The sequence below is a fragment of the Eptatretus burgeri genome, chromosome 12 (genome assembly GCF_056783735.1).
Source record: "Eptatretus burgeri isolate ZD-2024b chromosome 12, Ebu_testis_v1, whole genome shotgun sequence".
Taxonomy (NCBI): Eukaryota; Metazoa; Chordata; class Myxini; order Myxiniformes; family Myxinidae; genus Eptatretus; species Eptatretus burgeri.
Genome location: NC_140972.1, coordinates 47841009 through 47865156, shown reverse-complemented (window position 1 = coordinate 47865156; position 24148 = coordinate 47841009). Strand labels below are relative to the sequence as shown.

The 24148-nt window shown below is 43.9% G+C and overlaps 1 protein-coding gene across 4 annotated transcripts in view; it reads left to right on the top strand.

The window, feature by feature from the left end:
* DCAF6 (DDB1 and CUL4 associated factor 6) overlaps positions 1-24148 on the top strand; it is a 95967-nt gene that overhangs the window by 32138 nt on the left and 39681 nt on the right. For 3 of the 4 annotated variants that reach the window (XM_085850407.1, XM_085850406.1, XM_085850408.1), the window contains exons 8-11: positions 1672-1759; positions 6283-6357; positions 12400-12456; positions 13048-13119. In XM_085850407.1, coding sequence (XP_085706533.1) covers positions 1672-1759; positions 6283-6357; positions 12400-12456; positions 13048-13119 — 292 coding nt within the window. The remainder of the gene's footprint in view (positions 1-1671; positions 1760-6282; positions 6358-12399; positions 12457-13047; positions 13120-24148) is intronic. The other variant, XM_085850409.1, reaches the window with a different exon arrangement.

Here is a 24148-nt window from a genome sequence, read left to right as displayed (position 1 = left end):
AAGATGGTCAAAAACACCTCCTGGTACAAAAATAACTTTTTATTTCCAATCTTGATGAAATTTGGTATGTGGGTAGAGGTCGATGAGTGATACCCAACGACATATTTCTTCCCGGATTCGAGGTCAGGGTCAAAGTCACGAGGTCACGAAAGTTGTGAAAGTCGCCATTTTCAAAACCTATCTAGTCTGTCATTTTAGGAGATATCTGGCAAACGGTACATCGATTATGATAGTAAAAAACATTATAGAGATGGGTAATTTTTTTAGTTTTAGTTTTGCTGCATTTACTCTGGTCTTTCATCCCTCTGCTCTCCAGTCATTTCAGGGTGCATGTAATCTTCCAACAACCAAGACTCAACTATGTATACAAAGGGAAAAAATACTCTTCCTTGTGAAACTCTCAAAATCCAAACTGACTCCTCATCTCCACTCCTCTGTTCTTCTTTTCTCCTGCTTGTGCAACCACCTTCCTGAGTATTTTCAATTCTACTCTTCCCTCCATGGCTTCATGTTAGCAGTATGCCACCATCTCAATTTGTACCCATGATCTTTTCTACCCCCTGTTTAAAACCCGAACCCACCCCTCTTACTTGCAGATCACTATTTCCTTCCTTCTCTCCTCTCCTTGTTCTGTTTGCCCTATTTCCTTGAGTGTTGCATCTCCGATTGCCATACGGTTCGCTTGTTGTCATTCTCCTCTCTGCCACCTTGTTCATCCACGAGACTAGATTTTTAACCCGCGCACGCCAAGCGAAAAGCAAGAGTTTGCCGTTTTACAGTACTTTGGCTCTGAATTCGTCCCGACCGCACATGTGCAGAAAAGAGTGAGATAATATTGTTACTCTGCCTGACTGGCAGTTAAACAAAATTGAAAATCATTCCAAACAGGAAACTTACTGTCTTTAAGAATGTTACAAAGGACACAAACAATAGGAACAAGTAACTAATGCACTCGTAATAGACACTGGGTAAAACGGCGGTAAAACCCGGAATTAATTTATTTATATGCCTGTAAAATTCTTACAACCTTTATTTAAATTTAATTATATACTTGAACACTGTAGAACACAAATTGCCTTCCCAATACTTCCAAGAACCATGCTATATATCAATATATAGCATGTGAGAGGGTGCAGTATTGTGGTGAAGAAGAGGCCGCCGATGTGGCCATGTACGATGTCGATTGATGCTGCGTTCTATAGTAATCAATAAAGCCTCCAAGTCCTAATCTGACTGAACGTTATATTATTACAGTGTATTAAGGGTGATGTGTAATACTACTTTAGTTGCACTAAACTTCCAGATTAAAAAAAAATATTTTTTAACAATCTTCCAAATCATTATTTTATTTAAATGGAAGTATATCCTTGAACACTGCATGATGTATCGTGTTTTATGAACTCTCATGTCATTTTGTTGTGAAAAAGATTGTCTTGCAAGGAAAAATATCCAATGTTATGTGTAGCTCGCTTTTTGTGGAAATGTTAGCTTAATGCTTCTGGATCTCACCCACTTAAGTTTTTTTTCTCTCCCTTCACTGCCTCACACAAATCTTTTCCTCATTATTTTCAACTGTATCCCCATACCACTTCCACCACCATCACACCATCATTCATCTGCTATCATCGGCATGCCCTGTGATTGATAATATCTCATTGTCCTTTCGATCAGGCTCGGCAAGCTCCCATGAAACGCTTGCGATTGAGAGGTGATTGGTCAGACACAGGGCCGAGAGCACGACCAGAGAGTCAGAGAGAAGGTGAGATCATTATTTTAATCGTTTTTCTCATGTTTGTTGTGGTTGACTTTGTCTCACCTGTTTCTTTGCCTTGTCTGTTTATTCTTCCTTTTCTTCTTAGAATCAATCACATTCATTGATATTTCTTCCTTGAGCATTGTGCAAATATTATCTGTGGTTTCATCAAACATTGGTAACATTTTCTAAGCATCTTGAGATAACTTGTGAATCATTAGAAACACCTGAATTGACTCGTTAAACTGGTAATATATTCTCACCCACCTCTGGGTGGTGCTTTGCATCACCCTGGGGTGTAGCTGCTGTTATTGCGAGCTCAGCCAACTGAATGGGTAAAGATGATGCCTGTTTTCTTAACCTCTCAAATGGTTTAATGTAGATCCTAATTTCACCATTAAAGGTAAAGAGTCACACCACCTTGATTTTAAATGAATGATCGATTGCAGACTTACAAGAACAGAAACGAAAGAGCACGGTTGATGTCATTGGCCTAAATACATGTTGTCAGGTAGCGGGAGAAGCTAAAGAGCAAAGAAAAGGAACAAGTATTGAACTGACCATATTGGATTGAAAATAAAAATGTCAAAAAATCTTCTTCTCCAGAACTGCTTAATTTACTTCATACGTATGATCAATTTGCCATGGGGAATAGTTTGAAAAAAAACCATCATTTTCATCTTCATTGATGCAATTTAGCCTTATTATGCTCAAAAGTGATCATTAGATATCCTAATAATCAATAAAGATACGGGTAATGGCAATGTATGTGGCATAATAGGGTGCGTGGATGATAAGGGTATGTGGCCTATCATTGTAGTTGGAGTGTTCAGTTAACAATGGTACTTTTGTTCAGCATGAGCATGTGAGGCGAGACTATGCGCTCTACCAGGTGCCGTTCTAGTTTGTCAGGAGATTCTGAGCATCCACCGATACATTCCCTTCTTAAAAGGCTCCAGCCCACTTATCATCGTGTTCCGAAGTCTACGTCGACGTCTCTGTACCATAAAGCAGTGCTAACCACACATTAGCTATTCTTACTCTTATTGGTCTGCTCATTTGTCTCGATGTCATCTTGCTCACATTTGTGAAAACACTTTGAGCTATCGCTATTTGCCTTCCAATTTCTGTGCCACATTTCCCATTCTCTCATGAATCATATGGTTAAGATATACTTTCCATTTGTTCCAATCTGTTGGAGACTACTCTGAAAAACTTTTCCACTTGCTCCAATATGTTGCCATCTACTATGAGTTCCATTCATTATGTTTAAAATTAGTTGTCTTCCTCTTTATTTTATTTCCATATTATTTGCAGGGGTGCAAATTAACGGCCGCCCGGTCGCCAATGGCGCCTAACTTTTGTTCTGGGCGGGTACACAATACTGCCTTACCTGCCCGGCTGGCGAATCACCGGTGATTCCTGTTATTTTGTACAATTTGTACTAGCTTCTCTACTAGTTTTCTCAACTAGAACTACTGTTTTTGTCTGCAGAAATCCATAAAAATCACCGGTAATTCTGCGGCGCCATTTTGTCTGTTTTCATCTCGTTCCAAATCACGCATGATTGCGTGAGATTTGACGGTTTGGCGCGGTTTGGACGCATTTTCTCATGCCCAGGTTGGTTAAATGAGTGAATTTGGTGAATGAGTGAGTTTCATGGGTGAGGTTAGGTGAATGAGTGTGTTTGATGAGGCTTTTGGGTTAATGAGTGAGTTGGGTGAATGAGTGAGTTTGATGGGTGAGGTTGGGTGAATGAGTGAGTGAGTTTATATGTGATGTTAGGTGGACGAGTCGTACCCACACCATTGTCCATCACCCACAACCCCCCCCCCCCATCGTCCATCAGCCATAACCACCACATCACCCACAAAAATGCCCCCCTCCAGCACTACTCACAACCCCCCTGCCCCCCATCACCCACACAAAAAAGGTCCCCCCCCATCACCCACAACCTCCTCCTCCTTGCATCATCCCCCACCCGCACCCCACTCATCAAACTCACTCATCCACCCAACCTCCTCCATCAAACTCACTCATTCTGCAAACCTCCTCCATTAATTTCACTCATCCAACCAACCTCACTCATCAAACTCACTCATGTGAGTATATTAAAAGTGTTTGATATCATATTTGTGACTTTTGTCTTTATTTTATCGGTCCGGTAGAAATTCTGCTGGGCCGGTAACTTTTTCTAGTCACTGGCCCTGCTGGCCGGTGGATAAAAATGTTAATTTGCACCCTGCTTTGCCTTTCTGATTTATTGCCATCACTACCCTCTGAAGCTGCTCTGGTGATGAGTATGCTTGGGATCCTCATTGGTATGCATTTCTGTTTGCACTGTCGCTGAGGAATCGCCAACAAGCGATGAAACCGGTCCAGCAGCTGAGGGTGTGTGTAGCATTGCGATTCTCATGTATGTACTATTTGTGAACGTCTGAACAGCTGTGGAGGAACTCTGGGAAGGGTTTAAACAGCAAAGGGCTTACCTTGGATAGCTCTTTCATGGTTGCTTTATGCAGCACCTTTGGCTAGAAGAGCATGGGAGGAGTCAATTTATTTATATAATCTGAGCCACCTGGGTTTAATTGATTAGATGAGAGCCGATTGGTTATTCCCTCCATTCACAGGTGAGAGATGTAGGTGGGTCTTTGTTTTAGTTTATATATTGACTTATTTTGATGTTTGCACATGGTACATGCTTTGGAGCCTCATTGATAAGCATTTCTGTCTGTGCTGTCGCAGAGGAGTCACCTCCAAGTGATGAAACCGGTCCTGCAGCTGAGGGGGTGTGTAGCATTGGGATTCTCATGTGTGTACTATTTGTGAACGTCTTTACAGCTGTGGAGGAACTCTGGAAAGGGTTTGAAACACCAAAGGACTTACCTTAGGTCGCTTTCATGGTTGCTTTATGCATTCTTTTACGTCAAAGCTCTCATCGAGTGCCAGAGAAAAGTAAGAAAAATCATTGACGTTGCTTTTCAACTGTTGGGCCACGTTCTCCACGATTTTTCAACACATCTCGCCACAGGTCGCCTTGATAGTGAAATGTTTTGTAACTATGTTTTCTTGTCTGGGCACAATATTGCAGCAGTGTCAACCAAACATTCCTTGACGAATTCTCCTCCGGAAAATGGCTTGATGTTTTTGGCGATTTTATGTTAAATCACGTAGCTCTCTGGTAATTCAATCTTGTGATTTAAGTTCTTATATAGTGTGGTAAAACAAACTTTGTACTTTTTTTTAAATTCAAGCAACCATCTCATGCGATTTTCTGATTGTCTCGCTTTCTCTTCATCAGACATGTTCTTATATTTGGCTACATGTTTGCTCTCAAAGCGTCAGTTCAAGTTGTATAATTTGAATACGGCATATTTTGAAGTCCACTCCTTATTTAACACTCAGCATTAAACATCTACTTTTCCCTTTGATAAACTCATGTTTGTATCCCTCCATTGAAGTGCGACAAATGCAAATTCCTGCAAAACTGAAAACGATGTAGCAAATTTTTGTGTGGCTCCTGTGCTAAACCATTTGTTGTTATAATTAGCAGTGTAATCATAGCAACCAATCATCGGCCCCTACCCTGCATGAAGACATTGCATTGTTATCCTGCTGTACAACATTTGCCGATGAAGTAAATTAAAAATCCCCCAAATTATTGATTCGTCTGTATTTAAATAAAGATTTTGATCAAAATGCAACTATCTGGTTTTTGTTTTGAGGGCGGAAGAATATCGTCTGGTCTGGGAATCATGGCGGGCTGGAAAGAAGTAATAAACGGGCTGCATCTGGCCCACGAGCCGTATTTTGCCCATCTCTGATCACCTTATCTAACACGTTGTATTAGTTATTTGTGCCTGTTGTTTGTATCCTTTATAACATCCTTAAAAACAGTAAGTTTCCTGTTTGGAATGATTTTCAATTTTGCTTGATTTCCAGGCAGGCAAACAGAGTAAAAATATTATCTCACTCCTCTCTGCACATGCGCAATCGGGACGAATTCAGAGCCAATGTACTGTTAAATGGCAAGCTGGTCTTCATAATTCATGTTCAAAATATAACATTCAATTTAAATATGCTGTTCCTTGCTCGTAAACGGATTAGACAGACAGATGGACATGAACCAATAACTTAACCCCGCTTTTCGCTTCGCATGCACGGGATAATCACAATGTTCATAACAATACAAATCGATCAACGCAAAGACCAATCCATTTCTATTTTATCTTCCTGATCCACAGTTGTCCAGGTAAAGTTTTATTGAATTTATCAGTGCTATTCTTTGATTTTTATGTCAGGCTGTGCATCTTTAAGTCAAAATTACATCTTGTAGTGCGTAATGAATGCAACACCAACATCCAAACTCTTTTAGGCTACCTATGTCACCATGTTCTCTATGGTTACAATTAATTTTACTCTCAATTCTCATGTACATTTTCAAACTTTTTTTTAGGAATTTTGTTAATTCTTTGAAGTTAACATTTATATGCAAAGTAGTATTAGTTGACGATTGTATTTTGTGACAGGGGAACCTGGACAAAACTCAAACCTGATGCAACGGATGTCGGAGTTACTGTCACGCTGGTTTGAGGAAGCAAGAGGTGAGAGATCTCTTTTTCTAAGATTACAAATAAGAAGAAACCTTGTGTGAGTGTACGAGTCATCTTTAAAGCCTTAGAGTTGGACATGTAATGCATTGGTGATCACACAATGGGTTTATAAAAGGACGAATTATGATAGAAAATGGTTTAATAAATCATTTCAAGTACCGAACACTATCCCGAGGTACCCGCGCTATCCCTGCATGTTATTTTTATCACCCTTTTCAGGCACGCTTGTTTGCCAGCACCCCACCGCGTGACGTCATCTCAGGACATCTGAGCAGCAGCAGGTTGCCTGCCCGACCGTCGACCACGTAATGGTGGACGGCGTGCTGTTTCTTTTTCATTGTATCGTTAATCCGTGGTTTTGCACAGTAAATCGTGGTGAACAATTGTGTGATCAACTGCAGCAACGGGGTATATCGATACACGTATTCCCATCTGATCCCTTGAAACGGTGCGAATGGACAGAGAATGTCCAGACAACTCAGGCAAATTTTTCTGAATCTGCTGCGGGCAAGAAAGCTAGCTGTGATTTGTTCAGAACACTTCATACCAGATTCGTACCCAAGCTGTCGACATAGAGACCGCAAATACAATCTGGTCTTCCCAAAGTACAGACACTGCGAAGTCAACGCCTTTAAGATCAGGGTATAAGCGACATTCAATTATATTGTTGCGGTGCCGGGGGGTCGGCCGCGAGCCGACCGCTCTGACAGAGCCGCAAGTCGAGTCGGCCCGACCGATCGCACGGAATATAGATCATCGCCTGGATAAGTCCGAAGCCAATGGATCCTTGTGCAAGAACCGTGAAGGGCCAATGTTTCTACCACGTGGTACAGGGTTATTTGCCAATTCTTCAAAATACCTTGAGACCACGTGGTGATCTACCGAGCCTCCACACCCTCGACGGAACTCGTACGAAACGAGCTGCTTAAGCAAGCTTGTCCCGTGCGCGATTCCGAGCGGCTTAATTGCCAAGAACCGTCGGTCCGAATGTCCCCTTACGGCGGCCCAATGGCTTTCTAACTCCCAAAACACGTCATGCTCAGTCAATGAAAGAAATGGACGCGACGAGCTGAAAACATTTAACAATTGGGGTTTATTAACCTCCGCCATCGAAGATGGATGGAGGTTACTGTTTTCACCCCTTTCTGTTTGTTTGTTTGTTTGTTTGTTTGTTTGTGAAAAGTATTACGGAAAAACTCCTCGACGGATTTCGACGAAACGTGGTGGGGGGCGGGGGAGGTTAGGTCTGGTCCAAGGATCATGCCATTTGATTTTGGACTTCGTCCAAAATCCAATATGGCAGCCAATTTGAAAAAATATTTGAATTTTTTTTTTTTCATTTCTACATGTTTTAAGTGATTCCCCCCCCCCCAAAAAAAAATTTAGAGAAAAAAAAAATTTTGCAACTTTTTTTTCAACAAAATTTAGATTATTATTTTTTTTTTGCATTTCTACATGTTATACGTGATTTCCAACAAAAAAAACATGCCAAAATTATTGCGCCTGATTTTGGAACTTCAGGTGGATATACCCACGTAAAATCAATTTGTCTCAAGGAATCTAGTTATGACGAATGAATTGAGTATGTAAAAGGGAAAGTTGCAAACTATAACTCTGTGAGCACTGTTGACGTCAAATTGAATGAATAGGATATCAGGTTCACTTGAGTGACCTAGCGGTATTGGCGGCGGAGGTTTTGCACTCTACCGAGTGCTCCCCCTCTAGTTTATACAGTAATCGGGGAACTAGGGAAGCACGCAAGAGCCGAACTATACCGAATACAATAAATGCAATGCAATATGTACAGCACACGAAGCGCTTAACAGTTTTTTACTTGTTAGACGGGCCCATGGACACGCACGCACGCACGCACGCACACACAAACACACACACACACACACACACACACACACACACACACACACACACACACACACACACACACACACACCCAAGAAATGGTGGCTGATGCCTTTAATACGAACTTCAGCTCGGAGGGACAGATGAGCTGAGGTCCAGGGCCTGTCTTGGACCTCTCCACCTCGTGTGGTTTTTCGAGCTGTTCGGTCTGGGCACCAGCGAGGGCGAGCTGGATCCAATCTCCGTGAGCCGCGATCCTTCCCGAGCTCCAGCGGATCTCCTCGCGCTCCGGACCACGTGCTGGTGAGACGAAACACCGAGCCTTCCTGATGATGCGTCGCTTTCCAAGTAGAGCCAGCCGAACCAAGATGAGGCCTCGAAGCAGAACAAAGGCCGAACCAGAACAACTCAGAACCAGCACGACCCTTTGAACCACTGACTGAACAATACAACCAACTCATAGAACCACCAGCAGAACAACAACCTCAAACCAACTCGAGCCCTTGAACCAGGCAGACACTCCACGACTACCAGACCGAAGAAGAACTACCACCAGCCAACGACAACGAACAACCCCCTCTTCCGATGAACAACCACACGAACCAAGCAGAGGGTCCCTTTCTTATCCCTATCGGCCCACTCCCGGCGTGACTCATGGCCTCGTGCGCCGCCCCCCGCACAACCGTGGGTGGGAGGGTTGTTTACGTCCTTGAATCACGGGATGGGAGGGTTCTTCTCCCTCTTTGCAGAGGAGGGGGAGGGTCCTTCTTCTTTGTGTTCTGATCGAACCCTAACTATTAAAATGAATCGCAGCGCATTTAATCGATTTTTACCCATTTAACAATGGAAGGCGAGCTATCTATAGAACATGAGATAACTGAGCTGAAGGACCTGAATGATGAGTGTGATAATGGTTTCCAGATTCGCAACAATATCAATGACCTCAAACAAGAAGTGCATGAAATAATTGTGATCGCGATCATTATAACTGTTGCAGCCAATGTAAACAGGTTCCCCAAAGTGTATTTGATTTTACATTCATAGACTTAGAACAGTATTTTGATTTTAATATATATATATATATATATATATATATATAAAAATTAAAGAAGAATAATAATAACAATGAAAACAAGAGTGAGAATTGCTTTGCAATACATGTCCCCTACCAATGTGATAATTTCAAAATCCAAAAAGGGCACAAGTGTGTGAAAAATTGACAAAACAGCCTGAAACTTGAACTTGTTCTGTAACTTGTCATAATAAAGCCATGCACCAAGCTTCAGTTGAATATGTTAAAGAGTATGGGAAAAAAAATCTGAAAAACCACAAGTGGGACGGATGGCCAGACGGACGGAAAGCAAATTTTAGTCCCATCCGCTGAAACCGGTAGGGGACTACTAATCATAATTGGATGGAAAGGACTACTTCAGAAGATTTATGCATCTGTTACAACAATCTCTGTGCATTGAATAGTGATCCTGCTTTGTTTGTCAGCCTCTATCTAATGGACATATTCACTGGCCCTCAATTTTACTGTGCAGCCCAGTTCTTACAATTTTACACTGCTCTGCTTTCATCAAGTTGGGAAAGAAGAATATTGCTCTTTGGGTACCATTGGAGTGCAGTGCTGTGCTCCACACTTGGGTCCATGACCAATGACCATAGCAAGGTGATGGGTCAGTGCATGTTCACAAAGAATCACAATTAAATTTGATGAAAAGAAAAAGCCAATGCCATAATTTTGTTGGAGAGTGGAGGAGGGAGGGAGGGGGTGGAGATGAGGTGCGAAAAGTGTGGCAGGCTTGGGGATCATCAGGGTGTTAAAAAATAAAAATGGGAAAAATATTTGTGTGTTTATTCATTTTTTGTACCGTCGTTTTTTTTGGGGGGGAAAGGGGTGTGCAAAGGCGATTTTTCTGGTAAATTGAAATTTAGGTTCATAATACTTACTCATCATGTGTGGACTGGAGGTACATACTATATCTGTTGTTATGTACTGTAGGTAACCAGTGGCGTGTCGTACACACATGAGGGCATATCCTGAGGTTTTTTCAATTGTGATTGAAGCAATTATCATTTGAGATAAATATATTTAATTTGAACTGAGAGCAAATGAATTCATCAATAACCTCGATTAAAGGAAAAGTGAGGCAAATGATTCCCACTACACAGGCCAGTAGCACAGCCTGAATGTCCTTTCCCTAGTAGTGTCAGCATCATTTTCATAAAATTGGATCAAGACCAATTAACAGAAAACTACAAGAGAAAACAACAACAAAACTGAATTCACCAACCATGAGAGATATTTGTCCTTAACATTACCAAAGACAACAACCTTTGAAAGAATGTGTGCAAGCTGCCATTTTCAGCTGAGTATTAGACACAACAAATTTATTGAATGATGCAATTATGGTACTTTTATCTCCCACCATTGTTTGGGGAGAATATAAACAAATATCATATTATATTGGATGATACATGCAAACATTTGGATTGCAAACAAAACATTACGTCATCATTCTGCTTTTCAGTTTATCAACTTTGATTGTTCTTTCCTTTCTTCATGCATTTGGTTTTCTGATTTAAAATGAATAAAAAAATTGAATACACCCTTCAATGTATGCTCAACACCGAACTTAATTGCAATGGCAATTTTTTAAACAATGCAATCCAATGCCTGACTATTCCGAGAAATGCAGAATGTGGCTAAGATACCAGTCCAAACACTTACTCTTGTAAATTATTTCCTGGGATATTTAAAATTAGCAAGCAAGTGTATATTAGACAGGTTAAACCCAGCAGTATAGTCAGTCTTGAGTCATATGAATCAAACTTCCAATCGTGAAGGAAAAAACAAGTCCGTAAGTAAATTGCAAAATTTGAATTCAATTGGAAGGATAACTTCATTGTAAGAATATGACTGTTTTCAGAGAGATATGTTTCATCTGTATTCATGACTTATCATCCAAATTTAAAGCTCCATATTCAGGCAAATGTTTCAATTGTAAACAAAGGATGTGATAATGGTTAAATTATTCATGACTTTCATAGGTACCTGGTGCTGCCTGTTGCTGCTCTCATCCTGTTGGCATTTTGAAGAAATCAAATTTTTTTTTTATATTTTTTTTTTTTGTGAGAGCCTAAAACACTTCCCTACACCCACTAAGGAATGGGGTCAGGGATCATTTAATATTATCTTGCACATAGCTACAAAGGCTTCGGCTTTGCGATTAAAAAAAAAAAAGGAAATAAAGTGATTAAAAACATTTTTTGGTCCAAAACACTCCCCAGCACTCAATGATGATCCACTGAAAGTTTGATGAAGATCATTTTGGCCACCTCTAAGAAAAATCGCAACAGACATACAGACAGACACATCTCTCATAGTATAGATGTGAAGCTAGGTTAAATGTTCACTTCGATTCAGGGAGATTCAATTGATTTGATAAGCTGGAGTTGAAAAACTATATTTTGAAGTAAACCTGAAAACTGTCTAATTAGCTTCCAACAGCTTCCTTTATAAGCCACCGAAGAATTGGGACAATCACTGTTAAATCACCCAAAGGTAAAAAAAATAGTGCTATACCATACTTTGTTAAAATTCTTAATGAATAATGTACATTTCACTCCCCTTTTGCTTTATTTTATTTTATTCTATTATTATTATTATTGTTATTATTATTGTTATTATATATTTTTTTTTAATGACATGCTTTGCTAATTGTTTTAAAGTGGAAAGTAATTACATCTATAGCTTTTTGATTATCATACTGCTGATTTTGATTTTAATTTATTTGAGGTATAATGTAGCTGCTGTCCTCTTCTTATGTTTTATATTAATTTTTCATGAGAGCACCTGTCCCTGCCTTTTAGTCAAAGGGAGCTCACACTTTTTAGCTCTCCATTTATTTGAACCCGATATAGCCTGGCTCCCAGGCTAAGTTTTCCTTTTCCTTTCTTTAATCCCATTTACCCTGGTTATTTGATGTGTATTTTGTGGAGGTGTTCTTGTTTTCATCCATGTATTCGCTTTAAGCACTTTACACAAATTAAAGATCAATTCTGACAAGATTTTAAAGCTGCCTACATTTTGTTGTTGCACTTCACTCATTGTAAATATATAAACCAGGTGAGCTAAAAATGGGAGAAATCAAAATGTTTTGTTAACAGGACAGAGTACGCGAGTGCCTCGGGAGAGGCGAAGTGGAGATGAAGGGCAGGCGGAAGGTAAGAATTATCTAGATCTACACCAAAACAATCAGAAGCTTTTCGTGTATTCTTTTGAATTATCACATTGGATGAATAATTCTGGCTAACTGGAAAATGTACATTGTTATTCTTAGAGTGAGGATTCAAGCTACTTTGTGATGAAAATGTTCCATTGTTTTTTGAGGTATTATTGTCGAGGAAATTGTTCAATGGCTTGCGATATGCTCTTTACACAAGTTCTTATTTTAGAGATTATTATTATACAAATACGATTTGTCTCGCTGGTTCGGTTGAAATGTTTCGAAATAGGGATCGTTTGATGACAGATTCTTATTGAAGACCAGTCAGGTCTTTATTTTCTCTTCTTTAAATTTGTTTTTATTGGTAATTCCATTTGTTGACAATTCACAGCTTGGGGAATTTTTTTGAAATATCTCCCAACTTTTGCACCATGTTTAATCAGCAGAAAACACTCCTTCGAGTTGTTGAACAGGTATTATAATGAATGCCAAATGTTTTTGTGGATTTATTATTACTTCTGTCATTCTTCAAAATTCTTTCTTTTTATTCAATAACCTACGCTAAAGGTATTTCATCTTGTTTTTGCAGATAGAGAAGATGCAGAACAGGACACACAACGCCAAGGGGCAGAGGCATTCTCTGCCCCTCCAATACAAGAAGGTAATTAGAAACTGTTAGAAAGTTTTCAATGATCATCATAGAACAATGAAAAGGTGACGGAGTTTTCTGCTTTGTCTGTAACCAGCTTCAATTTGAATATCTGAATGTCTTCTCTGAACATCAAGAAATGTACAACTATTGAAGTCTTAAAAAGTTTCAACTAAACTAGATAATTTTACATACTTTAGCTGGAGAGTTCATAGAACACCTTACCCGGTGCAGTGTTGAGGTATATAATTCAATTGAAATAAGATAATTTTAAAGGTCGTATCAAAACAATTCCGGATGTTTAGCGCCGTTGATGCAGTCTTATACACCACCTTGTATAACATGTCCAAGTAATGCAAAACTGAAGGTTTTTGCAAGCGATAAGAAGGCGATTTGTGTTCTGCAGTGTTGAAGTGCACTACCGATCAAAAGTTTTAGAACACCCCCATTTTTACAGTTTTTACTGAAATTTAAGTAGTTCAAGTCCAGTGAATAACCTGAAATGGTACAAAGCTAAGCGGTAAACTGTCAGAGGTTAAAAAAAAAGAAGTTTAGGTTCCCAAAAACTGAAAAATAATGTAAATTTCAGAGTTGTTAAAAAGGCCCTTTTTTAGGGAACAAGTAATGGGTTAGCAACTGCAGCTGTTCTGCAGCAATGGAAGTAAATTAAGCCTTCAAAGTCAATGCAAACAATTCCTACAGGTGTCCCAACTTTTGTTAATTAGTTACAAACCCCCTGTCTGTATAAAAGCAGTGTTGGAACAGACTGTGTTTGTACACCCTCTGAAGCATTAATTCGACAATATTGCACTGCAGGAAGTAGTATATTGCTATTATAATGGCGAGAAAAAGACAATTAACAAAGGAAGACAGACAGACCATTATAACCCTTAAAAGTGTAGGTCTTTCCTTTAGAGAAATTGTAAAGAAGCCAAGGTGTCAGTGAGGACAGCTTCCTACACCATCAAAAGGCACTTGGAAATTGGAGGAAACTCTGACAGGAAGAGGTCTGGCAGACCCAAAGCCACAACACAATCAGAAAACAAGTTTTTGAGAGTCAACAACTTGTGTGATAGGCAGCTCACAGGACAACAGCTTCAAGCACAGCCTAACACTGGTCGAATTAAGGAAGTCTCAGTTTCAACTGTGAAGAGAAGACTTCGAGCTGCAGGTTTGACAGGTTGAGTGGCAGTAAGAAAGCCATTGCTGAGATGGCAAAATAAGAAAAAGAGGCTTTCCTGGGCCATGAAGCACCACCAGTGGACCACTGACAACTGGAAGAAGGTCTTATGGACCGATGAATCAAAATTTGAAATCTTCGATTCATCACGCAGGGTTTTTGTATGCCGTCGAGTAGGCGAAAGGATGGTTCCTCAGTGTGTGACACCAACTGTCAAACATGGAGGAGGAAGCGTGATGATCTGGGGCTCTTTTGCTGGATCCAGAGTCGGCGACTTGCATAGAGTGACTGGCACCCTCAACCAAAAGGGCTACCACAGCATTTTTCAGCACCATTCAATGCCCTCTACTCTATGTCAAGTTGGTCAGGGGTTCATCCTACAGCAGGATAATGACCCAAAACATACCTCCAGGCTATGTCAGAACTACCTTAGAAGAAAAGAACAAGATGGTCGGCTTCAAATCATGGAATGGCCAGCACAGTCTCCAGACTTAAACCCCATCGAGCTGGTTTGGGATTAACTGGAAAGAAGGGTGAAAGCAAAGTACCCTACAAGTGCAACACATGTGTGGGAACTTCTGCAACAGTGTTGGTGAGAACTTTCCGAACAATATTTGATTTCCATTGTGGAAAGAATGCCACGAGTATGTTTGTCTGTTATATCTGCAAAAGGTGGCTACTTTGATGAGTCAAACATTTAGATTAAATTTTGTTCAACAAAACAATTCCATGATTTATTTTTTATCTGCAATTGTTTATTTGTTCTATGCTTTAATTTCAGAGTACATTGAAACATTGAACTGCTTAAATTTCAGTAAAAACTGGAAAAATGGGGGTGTTCTAAAACTTTTGACCAGTGGTGTATATAATTAAATTAAAATAAAATAAAGATTGGGAATTGTCAAAGTTTTGTGTGGAAGTACATCAGGAAAGGGTGCATTATTGAGGGATAGAAACCAGGTATGGTGGACGGAGGAAGTAGCAAAGGCAGTTGATGAAAAGAAAGAGGTTTGGAAGAGGATATGGGAGATCAAGGATGGGGGGAGACAACCGGATGCAGGGTTGCTACACCTGTATGGGAAAAAGAAGAAAGCAGCAAGGAGAGCTGTGCATTAGGTGAGGAATGGTATGGAATTAAAGGTGTACAACAAATGGGAAGATGATTATCTATATATTGGCTCGTGATAGGGATGAGGATAGTTAGGACATGAAGGTTAGTGGGGAGTGACAGAGAGGGGTGCAGTATTGAAGGTGTGGAAAGGCTATTTCAAGGAGCTGTTGAACCGGGGAGGAAGCAACTGCAAGCTGGATCTACCAAGCTATGTCGAGGGGAAAGTGGAGTTGGTGGGGATCATGAAGGAGGAAGTGCAGACAGCATTGAAGAGGATGAATAAGGAAGAGTGCTAGGCATTAATGGGGTGTGTACAAAGATGATAATTGCACCAGGAGAAGTCAGAGTTAGTTGGATGAAGAGGCTGTTGAATGTATGTATGAGAGAGTGTTCAATTCTGGAGGATTGGAGGACAGGGCTAATTATGCCGATATGGAAGGAGAAGGGCGATATTCAAGATCCGGGGAATTGGAGGGCATTTTGCTCCAAAGTCGTGTCATGAAGGTGATGGGGAGGATTCTGGATGGAAGGATAAGGAAGAGTGTGGAGATTGAGATGGAGATCAAAGAACAGCAGCAGGGGTTCAGAAAAGTTAGGGGGACCACAGATGGGATGTTCGTGCTGAGACAGCTAGTAGAGAAGAGGTTGAAGATGCAAGGTGAAATCGCATTTGAATTTGTGGACCTGAAGAAGGCTTATGATGCTGTCCCAAGAGAGATGGTGATGATTACACTGAGATGGAAGGGAGTGTTGGAAGCAGAAGTTGGGTTGGTGGAAGAGCTGTACAAGAGAATGAAGAAAAGAGTATTGGTTGGACCTAGGATGTCTGAGGAGATGAGTGTGAACATCGGTTTAAGGTAGGGAAGCACTGTCAGCCCACTCATGTTTAGCATGGTGATGGAGCTGGTAAGCAGGAAGGTAAACATGAGGGTCAAGCCCAGAGGGGTCGGGTCGAGTGCGAAGCCAAGAGGGGGCGGGTCGAGTGCGAAGCCAAGAGGGGGCGGGTCGAGTGCGAAGCCAAGAGGGGGCGGGTCGAGTGCGAAGCCAAGAGCGGGCGGGTCGAGTGCGAAGCCAAGAGGGGCGGGTCGAGTGCGAAGCCAAGAGGGGCGGGTCGAGTGCGAAGCCAAGAGGGGCGGGTCGAGTGCGAAGCCAAGAGGGGGCGGGTCGAGTGCGAAGCCAAGAGGGGCGGGTCGAGTGCGAAGCCAAGAGGGGCGGGTCGAGTGCGAAGCCAAGAGGGGCGGGTCGAGTGCGAAGCCAAGAGGGGCGGGTCGAGTGCGAAGCCAAGAGGGGCGGGTCGAGTGCGAAGCCAAGAGGGGCGGGTCGAGTGCGAAGCCAAGAGGGGGCGGGCCGAGTGCGAAGCCAAGAGGGGGCGGGTCGAGTGGGAAGCCAAGAGGGGGCGGGTCGAGTGCGAAGCCAAGAGGGGGGGGGTCGGGTGCGAAGCCAAGAGGGGGCGGGTCGAGTGCGAAGCCAAGAGGGGGCGGGTCGAGTGCGAAGCCAAGAGGGGGCGGGTCGAGTGCGAAGCCAAGAGGGGCGGGTCGAGTGTGAAGCCAAGCGGTCCAGCCAGTGGGCTGGACACTTGGTGCGGATGGGGGAAGAGAGAATGGAAAAGAGAGCAGATCGGTTGAGGGATGAAGGTTGGAGGAAAAGAGGATGCTGTATGCTGATGATCTCGCTGTTTGGTGCAGAGTGGGCGGGAGATGTAGGAAGTATTGAGGGAGTGGAAGGAGGCATGGGCTGAAGATGAGTATGGAGAAGACTGAGGTGATGTGGGTTGGCCATCCGAGAAAATAAATGAATATCAGGTTATGGGGGGAAGGAGATTGGACAAGGAAGTAGTTTTGAGTATCTGGGAGGAACAGTGACCGGGGATTGCAAGTCTGTGGCAGAGGTGCGGTGGAGGATTCAGGTGGGTGTGATTGCATGAAGGGAGTAATGGCAGACAGAACGATATCAAGAAAATTAAAAGGGAAGGTTCTGATGTCGTGTGTAACGCCAGCCGACCTTTATGGTCTGGAAAAAGTGACAACAACAGAGGCTGCAGGTTTGCGAGAGCAACTGGGGCAGGAGGATTGCATGAGTGAAGAGGGTGGATAGAAGGAGGATTGATGAACTGAGGGAGGAGAATGGTGTGCAGATAAGTTTGACGGGGAGATTGGTGAAATGCCAGTTGAGGTGGGCTGGACACTTGGTGCGGATGGGGGAAGAGAGAATGGCAAGGAGAGCAGATCGGTTGAGGGATGAAGGTTGGAGGAAAAGAGGTGTGCTGTGAATGAGATGGGAGGATTGTGTGAGGAGTGCTATCAGTAAGGAGGGGGGGTGGTTGGAGAGTGGAGAGAGTTGGGCTGAGGACAGAGAGAAGTTGAGTATCGTGGCAAAGGCAGGGCAGAAGCTTGGTGCCATCAGACCTCACCCCTTATAAAGGGAAGAGAGAAAGATTGTAAAGGGCGTATAAACAAATTAATTCTGGAAGTTTATCGCTGTTGATGCAGTGGCTATTACATGTTACATTAGTTATTTGTGCCTGTTGTTTGTGTCCTTTGTAACGCCCATATAAACAGTAAGTTTCCTGTATGGAGTGATTTTTCAATTTTGTTTGAAAAAATAAATAGGCAGACAGCGTATAAAAATTCTCTTACTCCTATCTGTAATCGGGACAAAGTACTGCTAAACTACAGATTTGTTTTCCAATTCATGTTCAAAATATAACATTCAATTGAAATGAAGTTGTTCCTCGATCCAAAACTGAGGTTTATTGATGTTTATGGAAAAACGGTTCATTTCCGCCGACTCATTCTTCATGATATGCCTGGTGTTGGCTTAATGGTTAGGGTGGTGTGCTTGAGATCCGAGGATTCTGAGTTCAAATCCCACTTTCCTGTTGAATTAATACCAGGTGGGGTTGACTCTGCCCTTCATCCTTCTGAAGTCGGCAAAATGAGTGCCAGCGTACTGGTATACTGTGTTGGATTGGAGACCCGTCCAGGATTGTGTCCAATAGCCAAGGAGACTGCTTGGGCAGCACCAACGCCCTGCTCAGTGTATGGTCCTGATGGGTGGATGGATGGATGGACATACGGAAGTGAACCAATTGCTTAACTCCACTTTTTGCTTCGCATACGCAGAGTAAAAAATGCTATTTGATAACATCATTGTATTGCCTTTGTTTTGTTGTTTATAGCTATGGAAATCGATCAAATAACATAAATGTTCACCTAACTTTTTTTGCGTAAAGTAAAGTTGGAGTGGTGATTGCCATTGGTTATTATTATTAACTAGCCGAAACCCCGTCACAGACGGATTCTGTTCATTCAACCACCCTCACCAGCTCACCCACACTCGAGGGACATGGACTGGACAGGGCGTGCTTGCCCCCGCCTACTCATCCCCCGCCCTGCCGCATTCCCCCCCCGCCTTCAATTTGCTTACCCCCGCACAAAAATTTAATTACCCTGGCTGTTTCTCTCGATTCTCGGCTTCGCCCCGCCTCTTCGCTCCCCGCCCCTCGTCTCTTGATTCCCCGCCCCACTTGCCCCTGGGCCCCCGCCCCCTGTCCACCCCCTCACACTCAACCCCGCCAAATTCACCCCAGCCCCCGCCCACTCATCCCCCGCCCAATTTCCCCCGTCTCCCGCTTTCAATTTGCTTACCCCCGCCCAAAAATTTGCTTACCTTGCCCCTCGCCTCTTCACTCCCTGCCCCCATCTCTTCATCCCCCGCCCCCGCCTCTTCACTACTCGCCCCCATCTCAACAAAAAGTGTTTATTCTGCTTCAAAGTTGAAAGCTGACTATTGCCACAATGTGCGATGCACTCTGACACGTGCAAAGTTTCTTTCAGTCCAGGTCACAGTACCCAGAAAAACGTGACGCGACCGCTAGGAGGAGCACCAAATTGGTCCTTCAGTATTAATATATAGAAGATACAATGTTTCTTGTTACATTTTTTGTGTCAAATTCACATTCTGAGGTAGTCAGCATGTGCAGAAGAGGGTTTTACATTGCAGACGCTATTTTCGAGGAGTGGAATTACACCTCTCAGCGATAACGGTCAGTCGATGACAGAAGCGATGACGTCACCGAATGACCGATAATGTCATGACGCCCTGACGCCTCTCAGCGGTGACGTCACACGTCGCCATGTAAAACGAAAAGTGTTTATTCTGCTTCAGATTTGAAAGTTGACTATTGCCACGATGTGCGATGCACTCTTACAGTACGAAGTTTCTTTCAGTCCAGGTCATAGTACCGAGAAAAACGTGAAGCGACCGTGAGGAGGAGCACAAAATTGGTCCTTCAGCATTAATATATAGATAGTAGTGCATCTGCCTGACAAATCATGTTGACATATGTGTAACACTATTTTCTAAATGCTTGGTCCATCAACCAGACTCTCACACCGACAGACCAAATTTACTCCATTTCTTCAACAATCATTCTTTCAACCCCTCCCATGATGTCTGTCTCCACATGAATTGGGAGTCTTGAGAAGTCCAGTTTGCAGAGGTTGACTGCTATCGAGAATAAATTCCCTTTCACTTCCTTTAACGGTGGCAAGCCCCGACTTGTCAGTACCCAACCCCACATCTACATGTCTGCGTCCCTCCAACCCCACTCCTTACCATGTTTCCCTCTCTTCGGCATCCATGCACTTAATGTGCCCTCTTTCTGCATCCCCCCTCACCACATCCCCTCAAAGTTTGATCCTCCCCCACAAAGCTAACCCCTTGATCCTCCCTCTCTCAGCTTCCTCCTTGCCCCACCCTCTCTTGGCTTCCCCCTTGCCTCACTCCACCCCCTCTTGGCTTCACACTCGACCCGCCCCCCCCTCGGCTTCGCGCTCGACCCGCCCCCCTCGGCCGCGCTCGACCCCCCTCGGCTTCGCGCTCGACTCGCCCCCTCGGCCGCGCTCGACTGCGCCCCCCTCGGCTTCACGCCCGACCCGCCCCCCTCGACTTCGCGCTCGACCCGCCTCCCCTCGACTTCGCGCTCGACCCGCCCCCCCTCGACTTCGCGCTCGCCCCGCCCCCCTCGGCTTTGCGCTCGACCCGCCCCCTCGGCTTCGCGCTCGACCCGTCCCCTCTCGGCTTCGCGCTCGACCCGCCCCCCCTCGGCTTCACGCTCGACCCGCCCCCCCTCGGCTTCGCGCTCGACCCGCCCCCTCTCGGCTTCGCGCTCGACCCGCCCCCTCTCGGCTTCGCGCTCGACCCGCCCCCTCTCGGCTTCGCGCTCGACCCGCCCCTCTCGGCTTCGCGCTCGACCCGCACCCTCTCGGCTTCGCGCTCGATCCGCCCCCCTCGGCTTCGCGCTCGACCCGCCCCTCTCTCGGCCGGCCTCCCTCTCGGCTTCCCCCTCGACCCGCCCCCTCTCGGCTCCCCCCTCGACCCGCCTGCTCTCGGCTTCCCCTCGACCCGCCCTCTCTCGGCCTCCCTCTCGGCTTCCCCCTCGACCCGCCCCCTCTCAGCCTCCCTCTCGGCTTCCCCCTCGACCCGCCCCTCTCGGCTTCCCCCTCGACCCGCCCCTCTCGCCTTCCCCCTCGACCCGCCCCTCTCGCCTTCCCCTCGACCCGCCCCTCTCGCCTTCCCCTCGACCCGCCCCTCTCGCCTTCCCCCTCGACCCGCCCCTCTCGCCTTCCCCCTCGACCCGCCCCTCTCGCCTTCCCCCTCGACCCGCCCCTCTCGCCTTCCCCCTCGACCCGCCCCTCTCGCCTTCCCCCTCGACCCGCCCCTCTCGCCTTCCCCCTCGACCCGCCCCTCTCGCCTTCCCCCTCGACCCGCCCCTCTCGCCTTCCCCCTCGACCCGCCCCTCTCGCCTTCCCCCTCGACCCGCCCCTCTCGCCTTCCCCCTCGACCCGCCCCTCTCGCCTTCCCCCTCGACCCGCCCCTCTCGCCATCCCCCTCGACCCGCCCCTCCCGCCTTCCCCCTCGACCCGCTCCTCTCGCCTTCCTCCTCGACCTTCCAAGCCTCTCTGCACCCCTGTCCCACACCCTCCCAGCCTCTTTCCTCCCATGTCGCTCACCCTTCCAGCCTCTCCCCCACATCCCATGCCCTCTCGGCCATTCAGCTTCTCCCCCCCACCCCTGTCCCACGCCCTCCTAGCCTCTCCCCTTCCCGATCTCGTGTCCTCCCAGCCTCTACCACCCGGTTCCATATCCTCCCAACCTATATCCCATTCTGCACACTCCCTGCCTCCCACCCCCCCCCCCCTCCTGTACTCTCAGGTCATTCCACAAAGCCTGCAAAAAGTGTGCATCCACTCTCGGATGAACAAAATAAGCAACATCTGTCCAACCTCAAGATCGAACTTTCAAACTTGTCTCCCTCCTCTAAAACCTGGTGGTACCTTGTTAAGTCTCTCTCTTGAGTATGTTCCTCCTTAATCCCTTCCCTTACTTCAACTGACATCACAACTACTCCACACGTGAGTAGGCCAAATGCCTCAATTCTGTGTTTGCTTCCAAATAAGGTGTCCCCAACCACCCGCTGTTTGTACCCACCCAACCCCATCGTACCCAACTGTTTCTGGACCCTGTCTTTTGCATCTGTGAAGGTGCAGAAGTTTATGGCAACCCTCGACTCTGATTCTGCAAATTTACCAGACGGCATTAGCTCAGCTCATGTGTCCTGAAAAACTGCTGTGCTGCTCTTGCATATTCTTTCTGCTCTGTTCACCCTATAATTTACCATAGTCCACAGGTACTCTTCCATCCGCTTGGAAATCAGCCAACATTGCCATATTGCATTAAAATGGTGCAAAAACCAATCCCCTTAACTACAGATGTATTAGCTTACTTTCAATCATCAGCCAGGTCATGGAATCTATTATCTTCATCGCAGTCGACATAAAATCCTCCCTTTTCTCCCATGACCTCATCTCGGATCATCAATTTGGATTCACACCAGGTCACTTCAACTTCGACATGCTGTTTCGACTCTCCCAACAAGTGGTAGAGGCCCTCAATGTCAGACATGAGATCAGGACTGCCTCTCTCTGGACACATCTCAAGCATTTGGTACAGTTAAGTCTGGCTCCCCACCTATCTCTCCAAATGCTCTGCCTATGGTATCCAAGGCCAACTCCACACATAGCTTACAAACTTCCTCTTCTCTCTAAGGCCTAAGCTAACGACTGGCTCAGCAGAATTTTCTCACTCTTCTCCCTGTCAAGACTGTAGTGCTCCAATTTCTAATCTTCTGGATCCCATCCTATTTCTAATCTTCAACAATGATCTATCTGACTTTCTGGAAAATCCTCTTTATCTCTTTATTGATGACTCCAGCCTATATTGCAATATCCCCCATCCTTCAATACCCCCCATCCCACATCCCCCATCCTTCAATACCCCCCATCCCACATCCCCCATCCTTCAATACCCCACATCCCACATCCCCCATTCAGCAGGCAGCACTTGTCAAACAATTGGAATGTTTTTCATTCAAGTCTCTCTCTCTCTCTCTCTCTCTCTCTCTCTCTCTCTCTCTCTCTCTCTCTCTCTCTCTCTCTCTCTCTCTCTCTCTCTCTCTCTCTCTCTCTCTCTCTCTCTCTCTATCTCTCTATCTATCTATCTATCTATCTATCTATCTCTATCTCTATCTCTATCTATCTATCTTTATCTATCTTTATCTATCTATCTATCTATCTCTATCTATCTCTATCTATCTATCTCTATCTATCTATCTCTATCTATCTATCTCTATCTATCTCTATCTATCTCTATCTATCTCTATCTATCTCTATCTATCTCTATCTATCTCTATCTATCTCTATCTATCTCTATCTATCTATCTCTATCTATCTATTTCTATCTATCTCTATCTATCTCTATCTATCTGTATCTATCTGTATCTATCTCTATCTATCTCTATCTATCTCTATCTATATCTATCTATCTATCTCTATCTATCTATCTATCTATCTCTATCTATCTATCTCTATCTATCTATCTCTATCTATCTATCTCTATCTATCTATCTCTATCTATCTATCTATCTCTATCTCTCTCTATCTATCTATCTCTCTCTATCTATCTCTATCTATCTATCTCTATCTATCTATCTCTATCTATCTATCTCTATCTATCTATCTCTATCTATCTCTATCTATCTATCTCTATCTATCTATCTCTATCTATCTATCTCTATCTATCTATCTCTATCTATCTATCTCTATCTATCTATCTCTATCTATCTATCTCTATCTATCTATCTCTATCTATCTATCTCTATCTATCTATCTCTATCTATCTATCTCTATCTATCTATCTCTATCTATCTCTATCTCTATCTATCTCTATCTCTATCTATCTCTATCTCTATCTATCTATCTCTATCTATCTCCTATCTCTATCTTTCTCTATCTATCTCTATCTATCTCTATCTTTCTCTATCTTTCTCTATCTTTCTCTATCTTTCTCTATCTCTATCTATCTCTATCTATCTCTATCTCTATCTATCTCTATCTCTATCTCTATCTCTATCTATCTCTATCTCTATCTATCTCTATCTCTATCTCTATCTATCTCTATCTCTATCTATCTCTATCTCTATCTCTATCTATCTCTATCTCTATCTATCTCTATCTCTATCTATCTCTATCTATCTCTATCTATCTCTATCTCTATCTATCTCTATCTATCTCTATCTCTATCTATCTCTATCTATCTCTATCTATCTCTATCTATCTCTATCTATCTCTATCTTTCTCTATCTATCTCTATCTTTCTCTATCTATCTCTATCTTTCTCTATCTATCTCT